We start from the raw sequence: 17,898 nt of genomic DNA, 5'->3' as shown, positions 1-17,898 counted from the left end.
CAGACCCCCTACAGTGCATTCAGAATGTATTCAGACCACTTTACTTTTCCACATTTTGTTATGTTACAGCCATTTTCTAAAATTTATTAAATTGTTTTCTCCCCCCCTCATCAATCTACACACAATACCCCATAATGACAAAGCAAAAACAGGTTGTAGAAATTTTTGCAAATGTATTAAAGATACAAAACTGAAATATGACATTTACTTAAGTATTCAGACCCTTTACCCAGTACTTTGTTGAAGCACCTTTGGCAGCGATTACAGCCTCAAGTCTTCGTGGGTATGATGCTACTAGCTTGGCACACATTTATTTGGGGAGTTTCTCCCATTCTTCTCTGCAGATCCTCTCAAGCTCTGTCAGGTTGGATGGGAAGTGTTGCTGCACAGCTATTTTCAGGTCTCTCCAGAGATGTTTGATTGGGTTCAAGTCCGGGTTCTGGCTGGGCCACTCAAGGACATTCAGAAACTTGTCCCGAAGCCACTCCTGCGTTGTCTTAGCTGTGTGCTTAGGGTTGTTGTCCTGTTGGAATTTGAACCTTCTCCCCAGTCTAAGGTCCTGAGCAGGTTTTCATCAAGGATCTGTACTTTGCTCCGTTCATCTTTCCCTCGATCTTGACTAGTCTCCAAGTACCTGCCGCTGAATAACATCCCTAAAGCACGATGCTGCCATCACCATGCTTCACCGTAGGAATGGTGCCAGGTTTCCTCCAGACGTGACGCTTGGAATTCGGGCCAAAGAGCTCAATCTTGATTTCATCAGACCAGAGAATCCTTTATTTATTTTTATTTATATACATTTGCAAAAATGTCTAACAACCGGTTTTCGCTTTGTCTTTAATGAGGCATTGTGTGTATATTGCTGAGGGGGAAAAAAATATTTAATAAATTCTAGAATAAGGTTGTAACAATTTTTGGGGGTAAAAGTCAAGGAGTTTGAATACTTTCTGAAGGCACTGTAGTTCCCATAATACTTATTTGCTATAGAAGCTAGGATTTGGCCCCAAGTGCCTACTCTTCTAATGAATCGTCTATTTTCAGAGGAACCATTCAGCAGCCATTCTTGTGACCCTCTATTCCCCATACGCACACCAATTTCCAGTGGTCCTCCTAGAATGTGGAAAATGATATTCAGCATCCTCCTCTCACCTTGTTAAAGCAGGACTCCCACTCCACAGCATCTAGTGTCTGCAGGTCATGGACCAACAGTGCCCTCTGGAGGTAGGTCAGGGCCTGCATTCGCACCAGCCTCCTGGCGTCGCAGCACAGCCAGGCTATCCCTATAGGGTTCATACAATGTATGGATACTTGAGCTTAGACTGGCTATAGTGGAACGAGAACAAGATCACTGAGTTCACTAAGTCCCTTCTCTAAGGGGTAACCAATGACTTAAGGGGACCTCGGGAGTTATTTTTTTTACCTTCAAGCTTATATTTAGATAACTCTCCAAATATTAGTTATCAGTTCCAGTATCAGCAAAAAATTATAAACATATGAAAACCTTGTCCATGAAAACAGGAAATGTGCATTTGGCGTCACACAATAACACACATTGACACTGAAAACATTCCTCCAATGTCTAAGAAACGCTGATAAATTGTGTTTATTAAACACAGTTTAGAGGTGCCTTTATTTAAATAGGTTCTAATGATAGCAATGGAGATAAAGTCTGACCTTGGAGCAGTGGGCACCAGCAGCTGGTCCACAGTGTCTGGGAGTCGGCCTCAATCTTCTTCCCTACTGGCTCCAGGCGGCGCTGCTCCTCTGCCCAGGAGCTGTAGATGCTGGAGGCCCTCGTATGCAGCGTGTGCATCAGATCTAACAGCTGAACCAGGGGGAAACACGGAACTCCATGTCAATGTGGTCATTGCTAATCTAATCACAGCTTGATTCTAAAACATGAATGTATGACTTAATGTCTGTTTTGTCTTGCTGGATCCAAGACACATACTACAGTATATTTACATTTCTATGGCTGTGTTTAGACAGGCAGCCCAATTATGATATTTTCCCCCACCAATTGGTCTTTGACCAATCAGATCAGCTCTGAAAACGATATAATGTGAAAAGATCTGATGTGATTGGTTCAAAAGACCAATTAGTGGGAAAAAAAGATCAGAATTGTGCTGCCTGTCTAAATGCAGCTTAAGTAGGTAAGCTAACCATCTTAAGTGGTTAGTGCGTTGGGCCAGTAATCGAAAGGTTGCTGGATCTAATCCCTGAGCTGACACAGTAAAAATTTGTTCTGCCCCTGAGCAAGGCAGTTAACCCACTGTTCCCCAGGCGCCGAAGACGTGGATGTCGATTAAGGCAGCCCCCCGCACCTCTCTGATTCAAATACGGAAGACAGTTGAATGCATTCAGTTGTACAACTGACTAAGTATGCCACTTTCATTACTTTATTGTAATCCAGGCAATATATTTGGGTGTGTGATAAAAGAGTATTGATATGTATGTAATTTTGATAGACTGATGAGGAAGAAGAGGACAAGACCATAGCATTGGAAGGTAAATATTTCCATGCAATAGTGTTTTCCATGTCTACATTATTTCATGTTACACAGACCTAGGGTTGCAAAACTTCTGGTAATTTACCAAATACATTTTTGGGGGACAAAACAAATCTAATGGAAACTTGAGCAATTTATTGTTAAATGTATTCATATTTCTTTATATCCGTGTCCATTGGTCCCTTGAGTTTCACCTCATGGTTCAGGAGACAACGCCATAATTAATGAGGGATAAAAAATTATGTCATAATAAGAAATTAACTCTGCCACTCTTTCAACTATTGACTTTTTTTCACTCATGTTAAACAGCGACGGTATTCAACATCTTTTACATGCTATGAAGATCCCCTAAAAGCCTGTAACGTTTCCAAAATCCCTAACGTTAGTGGTAATATTCCATCTCTTTGCAACCTTATACATACCTAAATATCTAATAATAATAATACTAATGGACCTTTTCAAGCAAATGAATAGCTTCATCAACGAGTATTGATATTTCACATTTCAGCCCTTTCAAGACAGTGCATTTGTAAAATTGCCAAGGCAAGAGGTTAATATTAGTGTCAGTCGTCTGAGCATGAATACTTGATTCGTGCCAAATGAGTTCTGAAAAGAGATGGCAATTATTGCTGACAGATCACGTAACTTTGACTCACTCATATAGGGCCGGGATGATACCAGTATCGCGATACTCGTTAGTGCCGTGGCAAGGAAACAAAACGCAAAGCGGATTTAATTTTGGAAAACAAACATCATTATGTTGCCATCCAGAGTCACATTTACAATATTTTACATACAGCAGGTTTTCAGACCAAAGAGCTTGGTCTGCTTTGTGTTTGAATTTTTGCCAAGGGGAAAATATTGCGATAGTGGTATCGTCACAGAATAGGATTAAACACCGCCACAACATCGCTTAATTGCCATTACAACTATAGTCTGCCACTCAGCCTCAGTCTCAATTGAGTATGCAGAGAGAGAAAAGACAGCTGAAATATCCCAAAATTCCCACCTTTCCCCGCAACCCCACCTCCACCCCACAGCTGAGAACAAACCTGGGGCTTATTTAGGAGGGCACAACGTTACAGAACATTCAGAGAGATAATTATATTGTGTAGAGCAGACATGATTGTCTGTCATATAGTTCTGAACATTTTCATCCAACTGAACAGAGCCCCTGAGCAGCACAGAGACCAAGGTAGAAGGGAAAGAGGGCTGCGGTACTTACGTCCTGACTAACCTGTAATGACACCGTGTGGTAGCTGGCAGGGACCCCCTCGTCTTCCTCGTCATCGCTATGGGAACGGGAAGGCCTCTGGCTGGAGGCCTTGGCCCGGCGGGACGCACCCTCCTTGTCCCGGGGCTTCCTCCTCACACGGGACTTCTGGGAGTCGTACTTGTGGTTCTTCTTCTTTTCATAGGTCCTGTAGCCTGTAGGTCAGTGGAGATGGAGAGACAGTTTTAGCCATTGTTACAGATATATCCGGAATAATTATCTTAATTTATATTTCTATAGATGTCATATTTTGACGGGTATGACTTAGCGATTGGGAAAAAGGCATTCCTTTTATGTTATAAACCAGGCAACAAAAGGCTATATCAACTTTGAGTAATAGCAGGTTTCAGGGCTGTGCGGTTTCCATTAGCTTCCCATATAGATAAGCGCTGCGCTTAACTGAGGTCCTTGATCACCAAACTTTATTATTAAGTGTGTAAAGCCGTGTTGACAGCAGGTATCTAAGGGCCTGGAGCGCTGGGAGAAATGAAAAGGCTATCAGTGGTGCATGCCTGCAGAGTGCACTAGCACCACCTTCCACTGTAATCCCAGCTTGACTTTAGTCTTTTCTAGATCAAATCAAATCAATCTAGATCACTAACAGACTGCTGTTGCTGGGGAGAAGGGAAGTCAAGTGACACAGTCCTCAATTAGAAGGTTGGTGTGGAGGAAGCAGGTTAGTCACTCTATAGGCATGCCGTTGGATCCCCTTCCAAAGGGTTTTGAGACTCACCACCAAAAATGGCAAACTGTCAAAGCTTAAATTACTCAAGCATAGTTTGATGGCATGTGTTAGCTTGGAAAACAGCATTGATGGAAAGAAAGGCAAATACAATGCTGAATTCATTGTTGGAAGATTTCTAGTTGTTATGAAAAAAACTAAAAACACTTTGGAAAAAGACAAAAGAAAATGAACCTCAAACAAGTATATATGTCAGTCAACAGAAAGCCATACCTCCGTTTAGGCTGGCCTCCACAAACACCCGGATGGCCTTGACACACAGCTCAAAGTTCTCGGGGGTGACATGTGCAGCGTCTCGTACTATGAAGGAGAGGGACTCCACACACTTGATGAGAGACTTGGTGTCGTGGAAACCCATGTCTTGACCCAGGGACAGGCTGTACTGGTTCACTAGAGGGTTTAGCAGGGTCTTGGACCCAGAAGCCGCTACCTTGCTGATGTCCAGGTCGTCTTTCCCAACCTGCAAATATAAACACACTGTGTGAGATGTGCCGTATGTTGAGGCATTGAGAGTATTGACTGACATTGATGACAAAATAACACACAAGTTTCACTATAACTCAATGCTATGAAGATCTCTGGAATTGATCGTCTGAGCACTTAAAAGAAAAGCGTGTGCATGTGACGTGGAAGTGTGTGTGGGTGGGGGCTCATACCACCAGCCATCCGCTGCTAGTCACGTCCACGTCAGTGACAGAGCGGGGCATCCTGGACTTTCCATGCTCTGTGTAGACCTCAGAGTCTGAGGTGTACCCCCGGTCCAGACTCACCTCACTGAGGTGGTGGAACGACAGCTCACTGTCCGACTGGGCACCTGGAACAAAGGTGGAAACGGGAAATGAAAATCACAGTTTACCAGACATAAAAACGCACCACTTAAAAGTGTGGATGTGTGCCCCGTAATATAACAGCTGAGCTGTTTGTATAAAGTCAATACAATTGACCATAAACGTGTAGATTTTTTTTCTCAGCAGCTAAGGCCAACAATGTAGCTTACCATTCCACGGGATGGTGTGTGTAAGTAAGTTAAAGGCTGACCTTTGTCGATGTCTGGGGTAGTGGAGGTGACCTTCAAGGAGGCGGGGGGTTTGATCCCGGCCCCGATGCACTCGATTAGGGCGAAAAGGGTGAACCAGTCGTCTGTGCAGTGGATGTTGGCAGCGTTGGTCTTAAGCAGCTCATGGAGGCCATAGGCCACCTCCCGGCTAACCCGGGCCAGGACGTGTGGTTTCATCATCAACAGGAGACGCAGGGACAGCAGCACCTAGAGATGCGGTGGTAGAGGGGTTAAGGGGACGCGGTTACTTTAAAAGACCAACTGCTTGAACTGGCTGCGACCTCAATCTCACCGATTAGGGAAGTGAAGTATGTTTGTAAGGGACAAAGTTCAATTTATATAATGACAGTTTTAGGTCTCACAGTTCTGCTAGGTCTCACTGCACGTTTGAAGATACAAGAAGATTAGACAAACAAATGTAGGATTTGTGACAAATACGTTGTGGGGAAGCAAAAGGAAGAAGAATACACTATTCGTTTACCGTAACAATGTCCATCTGGGTTAGAGATAAGATTGAGAAAGGGGAGCGAAAGATAGTGCTCCATTTACAGTTTCTCAATTGCTTGAACACTGAAGGAAACTGGGATCCACATGGCCAAAACAATAACCTCTTTTGCACAACAGTTAGTAATTTCTCATCCTTTTCACACTAAATGCAAATGCGGAACACTTCTTTTGCTAAACAGACGCAACTCTGAATCACAAGACACTTTTTGCTAAACCGTAGACAATGCTCTACATAAGACACAAATCAATTGGACCTCTATACCAGGTGGTGTCAGAGGAAGGCCCTAAAAATGGTCAGACTCCAGCCACCCAAGTCATAGACTGTTCTCTCTGCTACCGCAAGGCAAATGGTACCGGAGCACTAAATCTGGGACCAAAAGGCTCCTGAACAACTTCTACCCACAAGCCATAAGACTACTAAATAGTCTGGATAACTATTTGGAAAACTATCTGCATTGACCATTTTTGTACTAACACTTTTTGACTATGCACACCCACACACTGGACTCTACCCACACATACAGTACAGAGCCTTCAAAAAGTATTCATACTCCTTGACTTATTCCACATTTGGTTGTGTTACATCCTGAATTCAAAAAGGATTACATTCAAAAACATCACTCATCTACACACAATACCCCCATAATGAAAGTGAAAACATGTGTAGACATTTTTGCAAATGTATTTAAAAGGAAATACAGAAATATCTAATTTGCATAAGTATTCACACCCCTGAGTCAATACTTTGAAGAAGCCCCTTTAGCAGCGATTACAGCTGTGAGTCTTTCTGGGTAAGTCTCTAAGCCCTTTCCACACCTGGATTGTGCAACATTTGGCCATTACTCTTTACAAAATTCTTCAAGCTCTATCAAAATGGGTTGTTAATCACTGGTAGAAAAACATTCAGGTCTTGCCATAGATTTCCAGGAACATTCACTGTCTTCTTGGTATGCAACTCCAGTGTACATTTGGCCTTGTGTGTTTTAGGTTATTGTTCTGCTGAAAGGTGAATTCGTCTCCAAGTATCAGGGAGACCAGGTTATTGCTTGTGCTTATCCAGTTTATTTTTCTATCCTGAAAAACTCCCCAGTCCTTAACGATTACACGCCTACTCATAACATGATGCTGCCACCACTATGCTTGAACATTTGGAGAGTGGTACTCAGTAATGAGTTGTATTGAATTTGCCCCAAACATAACACTTTGTATTCAGGACAAAAAGTTAACCTGTTTGGGATAGGGGGCAGCATTTTCACGCTTGGATGAAAAGCGTTCCTAGAGTAAACTGCCTGTTACTCAGTCCCAGTTGCTAATATATGCATATTATTAGTATAGATAGAAAACACTCTGAAGTTTCTAAAACTGTTTGAATGATGTCTGTAAGTATAACAGAACTCATATGGCAGGCGAAAACCTGAGAAAAATCCAACCAGGAAGTGGGAAATCTGAGGTTTGTAGTTTTTCAACGCTTATTAGCGTTTTTCAACGCCTATTGAAAACAGTGTCTATGGGGTCAAATTGCACTTCCCAAGTCTTCCACTAGATGTCAACAGTCTTTAGAACCTTGTTTGATGCTTCTACTATAAAGGAGGGGCTCATAAGGGCTCTTTGAGTCAGTGGTCTGGCAGAGTGCCACAAGCTCGTGACGCTCATTCACGTGAGAGTTAGCTCGCGTTCCATTGAATTTCTGAAGACAAAGGAATTCTCCCATTGGAACATTAAGATTTATGTTAAAAACATCCTAAAGATTGATTCTACACATCGTTTGACATGTTTCTACGGACTGTAACGGAACTTTTCGTCTGCACCTAGTGATCGCGCATCATGAAGTTGGATTACTGGGCTGAACGCGAACAACAAGGAGGAATTTGCACATTAATGATGAACTTTATCGAACAAATCAAACATTTATTGTGGAACTGGGATTCCTGGGAGTGCATTCTGATGAAGATCATCAAAGGTAAGTGAATATTTATAATGCTATTTCTGACTTCTGTTGACTCCAACATGGCGGATATCTCTTTGGCTTGTTTGTCGTCTGAGCGCCGTACTCAAGATTATTGCATGGTTTGCTTTTTCCGTGAAGTTTTTTTGAAATCTGACACAGCGGTTGCATTAAGTAGAAGTCTATCTTTAATTATGTGAATAACACTTGTATCTTTTATCAATGTTCATTATGAGTATTTCTGTAAATTGATGTGGCTCTCTGCAAAATCACTGGATGTTTTGGAAGCGAAACATTTCTGAACGCAATGCGCCAATGTAAACTGAGATTTCTGGATATAAATATGCACTTTATTGAACAAAACATACATGTATTGTGTAACATGATGTCCTATGAGTGTCATCTGAGCATCTGGTGAGGATGCAGGTCATGGAAGAACTGGGACATTTTCAGTGAATGGCACAACAATGGGCCTCAGGATCTCATCACGGTATCTCTGTTCATTCAAATTGCCATTGCTAAAATGCAATTGTGTTCGAACTCTGTTCACAACGTTGACATCAGCAAACCGCTCGCCCACTCGATGCCTTGCATATGTCATCTGCCCGGTACTGTTAAAACCGGGATTCATCCATGAAGAGCACACTTTTCCAGTGTTCCAGTGGCCATCAAAGGTGAGCATTTTCCCACTGATATCGATTACGAAGCCGAACTGCAGTCAGGTCAAAACCTTGGTGAGGATGACAAGCACACAGATGAGCTAACGGAAATGGTTTCTGACAGTTTGTGCAGAAATTCTTTGGTTGTGCAAACCTAGAGTTTCATCAGCTGTCTGGGTGGCTGGTCTCAGGCGATCGACCCTGCAGATGAAGGAGCTGTATGTGAAGGTCCTGGGCTAGCGTGGTTACACGTGGTCTTTGGTTGTGAGGCCGGTTGGACGTCCTGCCAAATTCTCTAAAACAACGTTGGTTATGGTTGAGAAATGAACATTAAATTCTCTGGCAACAGCTCCGTTGGACATTCCTGCAGACAGAATTCAGACAGAATGCCAATTGCACGCTCCCTCAAAACTTCAGACATCTGTTGCATTGTGACAAAACTGCACATTTTACAATGGCCTTTTATTGTCCCAAGCACAAGGTCCACATGTGTAATTTTTTACATTTTTTATACCTTTATTTAACTAGGCAAGTCAGTTAAGAACAAATTCTTATTTTCAATGACGGCCTAGGGGCAGAACGACAGATTTGTACCTTATCAGCTCGGGGATTTGAACTTGCAACCTTTCGGCTGCTAGTCCAACGCTCTAACCACTAGGCTACCCTGCCGCCCCACCTGTCAGGCGGATGGATTATCTTAGCAAAGGATAAATGCTCACTATCAGGGATGTAAACAAATTTGTGCACACAATTTGATAGAAATAAGCTTTAGGAACATTTCTAGGATATTTTATTTCAGCTCATGAAACATGGGACCAACACCTTACACTGAAAAAAAACTATAAACGCAACATGTATCTACCTCAATTTCCTCATACCCCTGCACATCGACTCAGTACTGGTACCCCATGTACAGTACCAGTCAAAAGGTTCTTAAGTTTGACTATTTTCTGCATTGTAGAATAATAGAATAATAATAATAATAATAATGTAGTAACCAAAAAAAGTGTCAAATCAAAAAAATGTTTGATTCTTCAAAGAAGTCAACCTTTGCCTTGATGACAGCTTTGCACACACTTGGCATTCTCTCAACCAGCTTCACCTGCAATGCTTTTCCAACAGTCTTGAAGGAGTTTTCACATATGCTGAGCACTTGTTGGCTGCTTTTCATTCACTCTGTGGTCCAACTCATCCTAAACCATCTCAATTGGGTTGAGGTCGGGTTATTGTGGAGGCCAGGTCATCTGATGCAGCACTCCATCACTTTCCTTCTTTGTCAAATAGTCCTTATACAGCCTGGAGGTGTTGGGTCATTGTATGCTGAAAAACCAATGATGGTCCCACTAAGCGCAAACCAGATGGGACGGCATATCGCTACAGAATACTGTGATAGCCATGCTGGTTAAGTGTGCCTTGAATTAAGTAAGTAATTATTAAGTAAGTCACAGACCGTGTCACCAGCAAAGCACCATCACACCTCCTCCATGCTTCACTGTGGGATCCACACATGCGGAGATCATCCGTTCAACAACTCTGCATTTCACGTGTGGCGGTTGGAACCAAAAATCTCAAATTTGGACACATCAGGCCAAAGGACAGATTTCCACCAGTCTAATGTCCATTGCTCGTGTTTCTTGGCCCAAGCAAGTCTCCTCTTATTATTGGTGTCCTTTATTGGTGGTTTCTTTGCAGCAATTCGACCATGAAGGCCTGATTCACACAGTCTCCTCTGGACAGTTGATGTTGAGATGTGTCTGTTGAACTCTGTGAAACATTTATTTGGGTTGCAATTTCTGAGGTGCAGTTAACGCTAATGAACTCTGGGTTTTCCTTTCCTGTGTTAGTCCTCATAAGAGCCAGTTTCATCATAGCGATTGATGGTTTTTGCGACTGCACTTGAAGAAACTTTCAAAGTTCTTGACAATTTTCGGATTGACTGACCTTCATGTCTTAAAGTAATGATGGACTGTCGTTTCTCTTTGCTAATTTGAGCTGTTCTTGCCATAATATGGACTTGGTATTTTACCAAATAGGGCTATCTTCTGTATACCAACCCCATCTTGTCACAACACAACTGATTGGCTCAAACGCATTAAGGAAAGAAATTCCACAAATTTAACTTTTAACAAGGCACACCTGTTAATTGAAAAGCATTCCAGGTGACTAACTCATGAAGATGGTTGAGAGAATGACAAGTGTGCAAAGCTGTCATCAAGGCAAAGGGTGGCTACTTTGAAGTGTAGTAACACTACATGAATCCATATGTATTATTTCATAGTTTTGATGTCTTCACTATTATTCTAAAACATAGAAAATAGTACAAATAAACAAAAACCCTTGAATGAGTAGGTGTCTAAACTTCTGACTCATACTGCATGCTATCATTGCTCATTGTGTATTTACTCCTTGTGTTACTATTTTTTTCTCCCCCCTATTATTATTTAGGTATTTCATTGTTTTCTGCATTGTTGGGAAGGGCCCATAGGTAAGCATTTCACAGTTAGTCTACACCTGTCGTTTACGAAGCAAGTGACACAATTTGTATTTGAATTGTGTTGTCTTTTTTCCACGTTAAATAACAATAACTCGCATAATATTATATTTGTACCACCAACCTGTAAACTACCTTTGCATAATTAGTTCATAACTAGACATGAGTGTTTTCCGGTGAGTTATTTGGTTTTCCATAGGTTATAAAGTAGATCACATTCCATTTTTTTTTTATAATACTGAGAAAAGAGTTCAAGCAATCAAGAGAAGCTGTAATGATATAGCAGTTCAAGGTCAATAGGACAGTCACATAATAAACACTATTGAGGTTACTGGCCAGGGCATCAAGAAACCAGGTCCCTCTTGGAAAAAAAGATTAGACCAGTTAAAACCTGGATAATCAAACTGTCCCACTGATCAACACATTGTGTGCCTTGATGCCCGAGCAAATACAACAATTGAGAGAAACATCTGACACCAGCAAACAACTATCACAGGAAGCATCCTTTGTGACTTGTTATACAACTAATTGAAGCCTCCTTTTTACTAGCTTTTAAGACTAGGCCAGATAAGACCAATTGCAATGGTTAAAGGACATTGACCTAACAAAGCTGAGTGTGTCCCCATCAGATGTAAGACTCATTGGATGATTGGACTGTTGATCCAATCACTCAGTGCTATCACTGCATCATTTCTGCGTTAATGCAACGATGCACTCCTAGATAGCTTGGTTTCCCCTTTCGTGTGCGTGTACCTGGGAGCTGATGTCCTCTCTGCGCAGCAGGCGGATGGCCAGTCTGATGAGGCCCACCACGGCCCTCTCCACCAGGAAGCAGCTCTCTGTAGCCTGGACACACAGGTGGCACAGGTGATCTCGCACCGTCTGCCATACACACGACACACGGTCCCTACACACACACACACACACACACACACACACACACACACACACACACACACACACACACACGATAAAGACTCGATAGCATGACAAAGCCAGATGTTGAAACAGATGATTTGACTGATGTCATTCCTAATGGACGTGGGACAAAACACACTGGCCCTGACTCAAAGCAAACATTCTACCCTTTCTTCCCTCTGGCTGTACCTGTTCTCCATGACTATGCGTAGCAGCATCTCCAGGCAGAACGCAGCATCCTCCTCATCATACGTCTCTTCGTCAGGTGTGACTGAAATCAGGGCCTGTCCACAAGAAACATCTATTAGAAAACAATACTAGAACGTTTTATACTCCCTGCATTTTAGTAATTAATATTCAGACAATGCATAGACAATATTTGCCTGTAATGTTATGATTACCTTCATCAGCTCCTGTAGAGACTCCAGCTGCAGGAATTTACTCTCTGTGATCAGCTTCTCTGGGTCACATTGCTGGAGGGGGAGTGACAACCCCCCCAAATGTTTTTGTTAATAAAACAATTAAATGCACTATATGAAATTATCAACAGAGGCAATTTGGATGAGTGTGATAGAGAGAAAGCAGTGGGCTAAGGGGCGATGGGTGTTGTAGTTCTGGTACCTTGATACAGAGCATGGCTGCCTGCTTGGCCTCCTGGTTCTCAGTAGAGGGCCCACGTTGACCAGACTGCTCCACTCCACTCAGTGTCAGCCAGTTCACAAAGCTCAGCACCGCAGACTCACCCCTGGAAGAAAGGGAGGAAGACATAGAGATGTCAAACACTTTAAAAATACATGTAATGTTTAATGATAGCCACCCATTTTACAACATGGAACTGGATTTAAATGTCAGAAAAGCTCAGTGAAAGAGCTCAGCCTGGTATTTGAGGGAAACATATGATGTGACATGATTTTGAGGTGAATTTTACCGATTTGACGGTGTCTCTTCTCTTTGAAGAGAAATCGTTCCATTTGGCTCCACAAAATCCTCCACCTGAATGGACATAAGCACACAAACACCACAGACATTCAAGAAGGAAGTCATGTCTAGATTAATATCAGTAGGTGGCAGTATAACATTCATAATGTCTTACAGAAGAGTCCGCAGAGAACCATTTCATCCAGCAAAATTAATGGAAGGCCATTAATTTTTTTCTGACCATGTAACCTGACCAGGAAAAAAAATGCTCACCATTTCTGGTTACATCACAACAAGGTCAGGTAAATCTCCTGTCCCTGACCAGTAATAAAGAAGCAGTTCTGACCTCCACCATGGCCTTGGGCAGCAGCTCGGCTCTGAACAGCTGCAGCATGGAGTCCATGATGTTTTTCCAGCCCTCCCTCAGGATGTCACCGTGCCGTTGGGCCAAGTGGAACATCGTTTTCGCCGCTATCTGTGCCTTCCCGTTGCTCCCAAACACTGTGGGCAGGTTCTCCACCGACTGTATTGAAACCATCCAGTGGAAAAAGTTAGAATGCTCTAGTGCACTAGTTGAAATGCAAAGGTTCCCACATTTGAAATTCAGCACTTACCTCACTGCTGAGCGTTGTAAACTTGCAGAGGGAGATGATCAAATTATCAAAAACATCACTGAATCCATAATGAGCTGATATCATGGCACATTTCCTAAAAGGAGAGAAACAGATCATCAAGTCTCGCTCTCATTCGTTGCCTTCCCCAAGGAACCCTTCTTCAGCATCTCCTCAGAGCCACATCGCTGGGCCCAGGACCATCTGTGACTCGTTTCAGGAAACAAGGCGTATGTCATGCGTCACTACTTCACAGGAGAGCCATTTGAACATACTTTTAAAAAATCTAAATGCGTTTTTTGGCAGAAATGCCGTCTGGAACATGTGAACTTTCATGTGCCTTAATAACAAACTTGTATGCCATCTGTAAATACAAATAAAATTGTTAAATTATGAGCCTAGTTGGTTTAGCCACAGAAAAGTTTTGAAATCAGTGGAAATAGAGTATGATCGCTAACGAGATGGAGAAAATGTTGGCGTCTGATTGCAAGTATGCAGACGGAGTCGAAAAGGGAACACATAAAAGGCTGTTACATCTTCAAACTAAGGGCAACCATTGTGTCCGTGACAGAGGGAGAAGCGTCCATCTATGTATACGGGTAAGAGAGTCTAGCTAGCTACATTTTCAGATATTACACGTTTTTCTAATTTTGTCAGAAAATTGTTTTCCTTTCAAGTTAAAGTGTACTGTTAGCTAACTGGCTAGCTATTTATTTGAGACTAAATTTATTTTATTTACGTATTACATTAAGTTAAAATAAAAGTGTTCATTCAGTATTGTTGTAATTGTCATTAACACAAATACATTTTACAAATCGTCCGATTTAATCGGTATCGACTTTTCTTGGTCCTCCAATAATCGGTATCGGCGTTGAAAAAACACTTTCGGTCGACCTCTACTCTGGATTAGAGGTCGACCGACTATGATTTTTCAATGACGATACCGATTATTGGAGGACCAAAAAAGCCGATACCGATTAAATCGGACGATTTGTAAAATGTATTTGTATTAATGACAATTACAACAATACTGAATGAACACTTATTTTAACTTAATATAATACGTCAATAAAATCATTTTAGCCTCAAATAAATAATGAAACATGTTCAATTTGGTTTAAATAATGCAAAAACAGAGTGTTGGAGAAGAAAGTAAAAGTGCAATATGTGCCATGTAAGAAAGCTAACGTTTAAGTTCCTTGCTCAGAACATATGAAAGCTGGTGGTTCCTTTTAACATGAGTCTTCAATATTCCCAGGTAAGAAGTTTTAGGTTGTAGTTATTATAGGAATTATAGGACTATTTCTCTCTATACGATTTGTATTTCATATACCTTTGACTATTGGATGTTCTTATAGGCATTTTAGTATTGTCAGTGTAACAGTATAGCTTCCATCCCTCTCCTCGCCGCTACCTGGGCTCGAACCAGGAATACATCGACAACAGCCACCCTCAAAGCAGCGTTACCCATGCAGAGCAAGGGGAACAACTACTCCAAGTCTCAGAGCGAGTGACGTTTGAAACGCTATTAGTGCGCACCCTGCTAACTAGCTATCCATTTCACATTGAATGAATGCTTACGAGCCTGCTGGTGCCTACCATCGCTCAGTCAGACTGCTCTATCAAATCATAGACTTAATTATAACATAATAACACACAGAAATACGAGCCTTAGGTCATTAATATGGTCGAATCCGTAAACTATCATTTCGAAAAAACAAAATGTTTATTCATTCAGTGAAATACGGAACCGTTCCGTATTTTATTTAACGGATGGCATCCCTAAGTCTAAATATTGCTGTTACATTGCACAAACTTCAATATCATGTCATAATTACGTAAAATTCTGGCAAATTAGTTTGCAATGAGCCAGGCGGCCCAAACTGTTTCATATACCCTGACTCTGTGTGCAATGAACGCAAGAGAAGTGACAATTTCACCTGGTTAATATTGCCTGCTAACCTTTCTTTTAGTTAAATATGCAGGTTTAAAAATATATACTTCTGTGTATTGATTTTAAGAAAGGCATCGATGTTTATGGTTAGGTACACGTTGGAGCAACGAGTCCTTTTTCGCGAATGCGCACCGCATCGATTATATGCAACGCAGGACACGCTAGATAAACTAGTAATATCATCAACCATGTGTAGTTATAACTAGTGATTATGATTAATTGATTGTTTTTTTACAAGATAAGTTTAATGCTAGCTTGCAAATTACCTTGGCTTCTTCCTGCATTCGCATAACAGGCAGGCTCCTCGTGAGGCAGGTGGTTAGAGCGTTGGACTAGTTAACCGTAAGGTTGCAAGATTGAATCCATAAGCTGACAAGGTAAAACTCTGTCGTTCTGCCCCTGAACAAGGCAGTTAACCCACCGTTCCTAGGCCGTAATTGAAAATAAGAATGTGTTAACTGACTTGCCTCGTTGTAAAAAAAATAAAATAATAATAAATAATAATAATAAGGCAAAATCGGCGTCCAAAAATACCGATTTCCGATTGTTATGAAAACTTGAAATCGTCCCTAATTAATCGGCCATTCTGATTAATCGGTCGACCTCTTCTCTGGATAACATAAAAACAGCCTAACCAGCTCTGCCAGGGCAAGTAAAATGGTCAGAGTGAGCTGTTCTCTCATTTGTGTCAGGAAGCAGCTAGCATGATAGCCAACGTTAACCAGGTAGCTTGGGTGCTTGACTGCTGTCAGGTCAGAAAGCTCTGAAGCTCCGAGAGCGAAATGCTCTGAATTTACAAAAATGGCCAATCTGGCAAGGCTCTGAGTTTATGAACGCCCAGAGCACACTGGCACTCCAGAATAAATTTACGAACACACCCGTAGTATAAACCAGCCTTTCGTCTAGAAATCTTTGGTTGTTTAGTACATAGACTCACATGTGAATCCTTAAAGAGATGGGTGGGCCTAAAGCTTAAAAGGGTGTGAACAAAGCTGAATGGGTGTAGACAAAGAGCTCTTCCAGTAGGTAACAAAACATTTAAGGGTAATTTTCTCAAAGGTGAGATTACAAGTTTATCTACTTTCAAAGCAGAATTACTTTCCCAACTGTAGTGTATGACATACCACTTTCTATCTCTGAGTTTCTACTTTTATTCAATGTAAAAAAAATAATAATTTAAAATTAAATGTTGATACATAAGACCGAATCGAGCCAGTCGGTCACATCTGAGTAGTGTACACATCCTAGTGTACCTAAAGCCAGCAATGGCCTTCTGGATAATTGTGTCGTCCAGGCTCTTGTCGAAGACGTAGGAAAGGGCTGCGATGGTGGGCCCCCAGGTCATGGTGAACAAGTCGTGGTCGTAGCTGCCGGCAGGCACATGGAGGAAGACCCCCTCGGAGGTGGCCCCCCGGTGGAGAAGCACGTTCCATACATAGTTCTCCTTCACCAGGCCAGACTGCTCGTCTGGCATCACTATCTCTTCATTCCTACACGACAGAGAATACCATGATTGCTAAGGCAACTTTGATAATCTAGGGTGAGTTGTTTGACATGGGAAAAAAACCCAGACATAACTTACTGTCAAAGTGCCAACGCTGAAACAAATAAGTACATCCTCTTGAAATTAAGATTGATTTCCTTCATATTGTGTGTGTGTACGTCACAAACATTTCTATATAAGATCTACATAAGACTATGGCTTACTTGATTGCATTGTAGATGTCCTCCAGCATATCTTGATCAAAGTCTGTATTTCCATTCACACCCTTCAGATTCTTCTTGAATTGCTACATGAAGGGGGGGGAGAAAGGTAGTTAACACTGATAATATGGGAATCAGGGCACCCTCATCACACCAATCATTGTGGAGCTCTGCCAGCTAGCATGGCTCTGGTATCCAATGCTTTGGCATGCAATGCTCTTGCTAATTGAGCATCCAACAATTAAGGGGGTAGGGGTCCAAGCTTTACCAACTTATGTGTCACTTAATACGGTTAGGTGTGGTGTTAGTCAAACAGGATCGAGGCCAAGAGCCACAGCAAATAAACACATCCACCGTGTGCTGACTGATCGAATCAAGGCTCCTGGTTGGCTGCGTGCTTTGGCTAATGGCAGGTAAACCAGGGGGGAAACTCGAGATACTTTGCAGCGGGATGGACAGACAGAGAAATAAACAAAGTGAGGGCTCAGGGTCGGCGTGGAGCAGACGACGGTAACAATAGCCTCCACAGACACAAAGCAGCTGGCCGTGATGCCTGCCAAGTAATCATGGGACTGACAGCCAGAGACAGCAGAGCTGTTTCCACACCGA

At 42.0% G+C, this 17,898-nt stretch overlaps 1 protein-coding gene across 2 annotated transcripts in view; it reads right to left on the bottom strand.

Annotated features, from left to right (window-relative positions):
• The window catches only part of LOC135512371 (Golgi-specific brefeldin A-resistance guanine nucleotide exchange factor 1-like), a 128,684-nt gene that overhangs the window by 4,569 nt on the left and 106,217 nt on the right, over positions 1–17,898 (bottom strand). For both annotated transcript variants that reach the window (XM_064934354.1, XM_064934355.1), the window contains exons 21-35: positions 17,293–17,375; positions 16,839–17,075; positions 13,635–13,728; positions 13,367–13,543; positions 13,031–13,095; positions 12,724–12,847; positions 12,504–12,575; positions 12,292–12,386; positions 11,938–12,091; positions 5,564–5,789; positions 5,182–5,339; positions 4,739–4,985; positions 3,736–3,938; positions 1,675–1,825; positions 1,150–1,280 (exon numbers count right to left, since the gene is read on the bottom strand). In XM_064934354.1, coding sequence (XP_064790426.1) covers positions 1,150–1,280; positions 1,675–1,825; positions 3,736–3,938; positions 4,739–4,985; positions 5,182–5,339; positions 5,564–5,789; positions 11,938–12,091; positions 12,292–12,386; positions 12,504–12,575; positions 12,724–12,847; positions 13,031–13,095; positions 13,367–13,543; positions 13,635–13,728; positions 16,839–17,075; positions 17,293–17,375 — 2,217 coding nt within the window. The remainder of the gene's footprint in view (positions 1–1,149; positions 1,281–1,674; positions 1,826–3,735; positions 3,939–4,738; positions 4,986–5,181; positions 5,340–5,563; positions 5,790–11,937; positions 12,092–12,291; positions 12,387–12,503; positions 12,576–12,723; positions 12,848–13,030; positions 13,096–13,366; positions 13,544–13,634; positions 13,729–16,838; positions 17,076–17,292; positions 17,376–17,898) is intronic.

This window comes from Oncorhynchus masou, chromosome 24 (genome assembly GCF_036934945.1).
Source record: "Oncorhynchus masou masou isolate Uvic2021 chromosome 24, UVic_Omas_1.1, whole genome shotgun sequence".
In the NCBI taxonomy this organism is placed as follows: Eukaryota; Metazoa; Chordata; class Actinopteri; order Salmoniformes; family Salmonidae; genus Oncorhynchus; species Oncorhynchus masou.
This window is presented reverse-complemented; position numbering and strand designations above follow the sequence as displayed.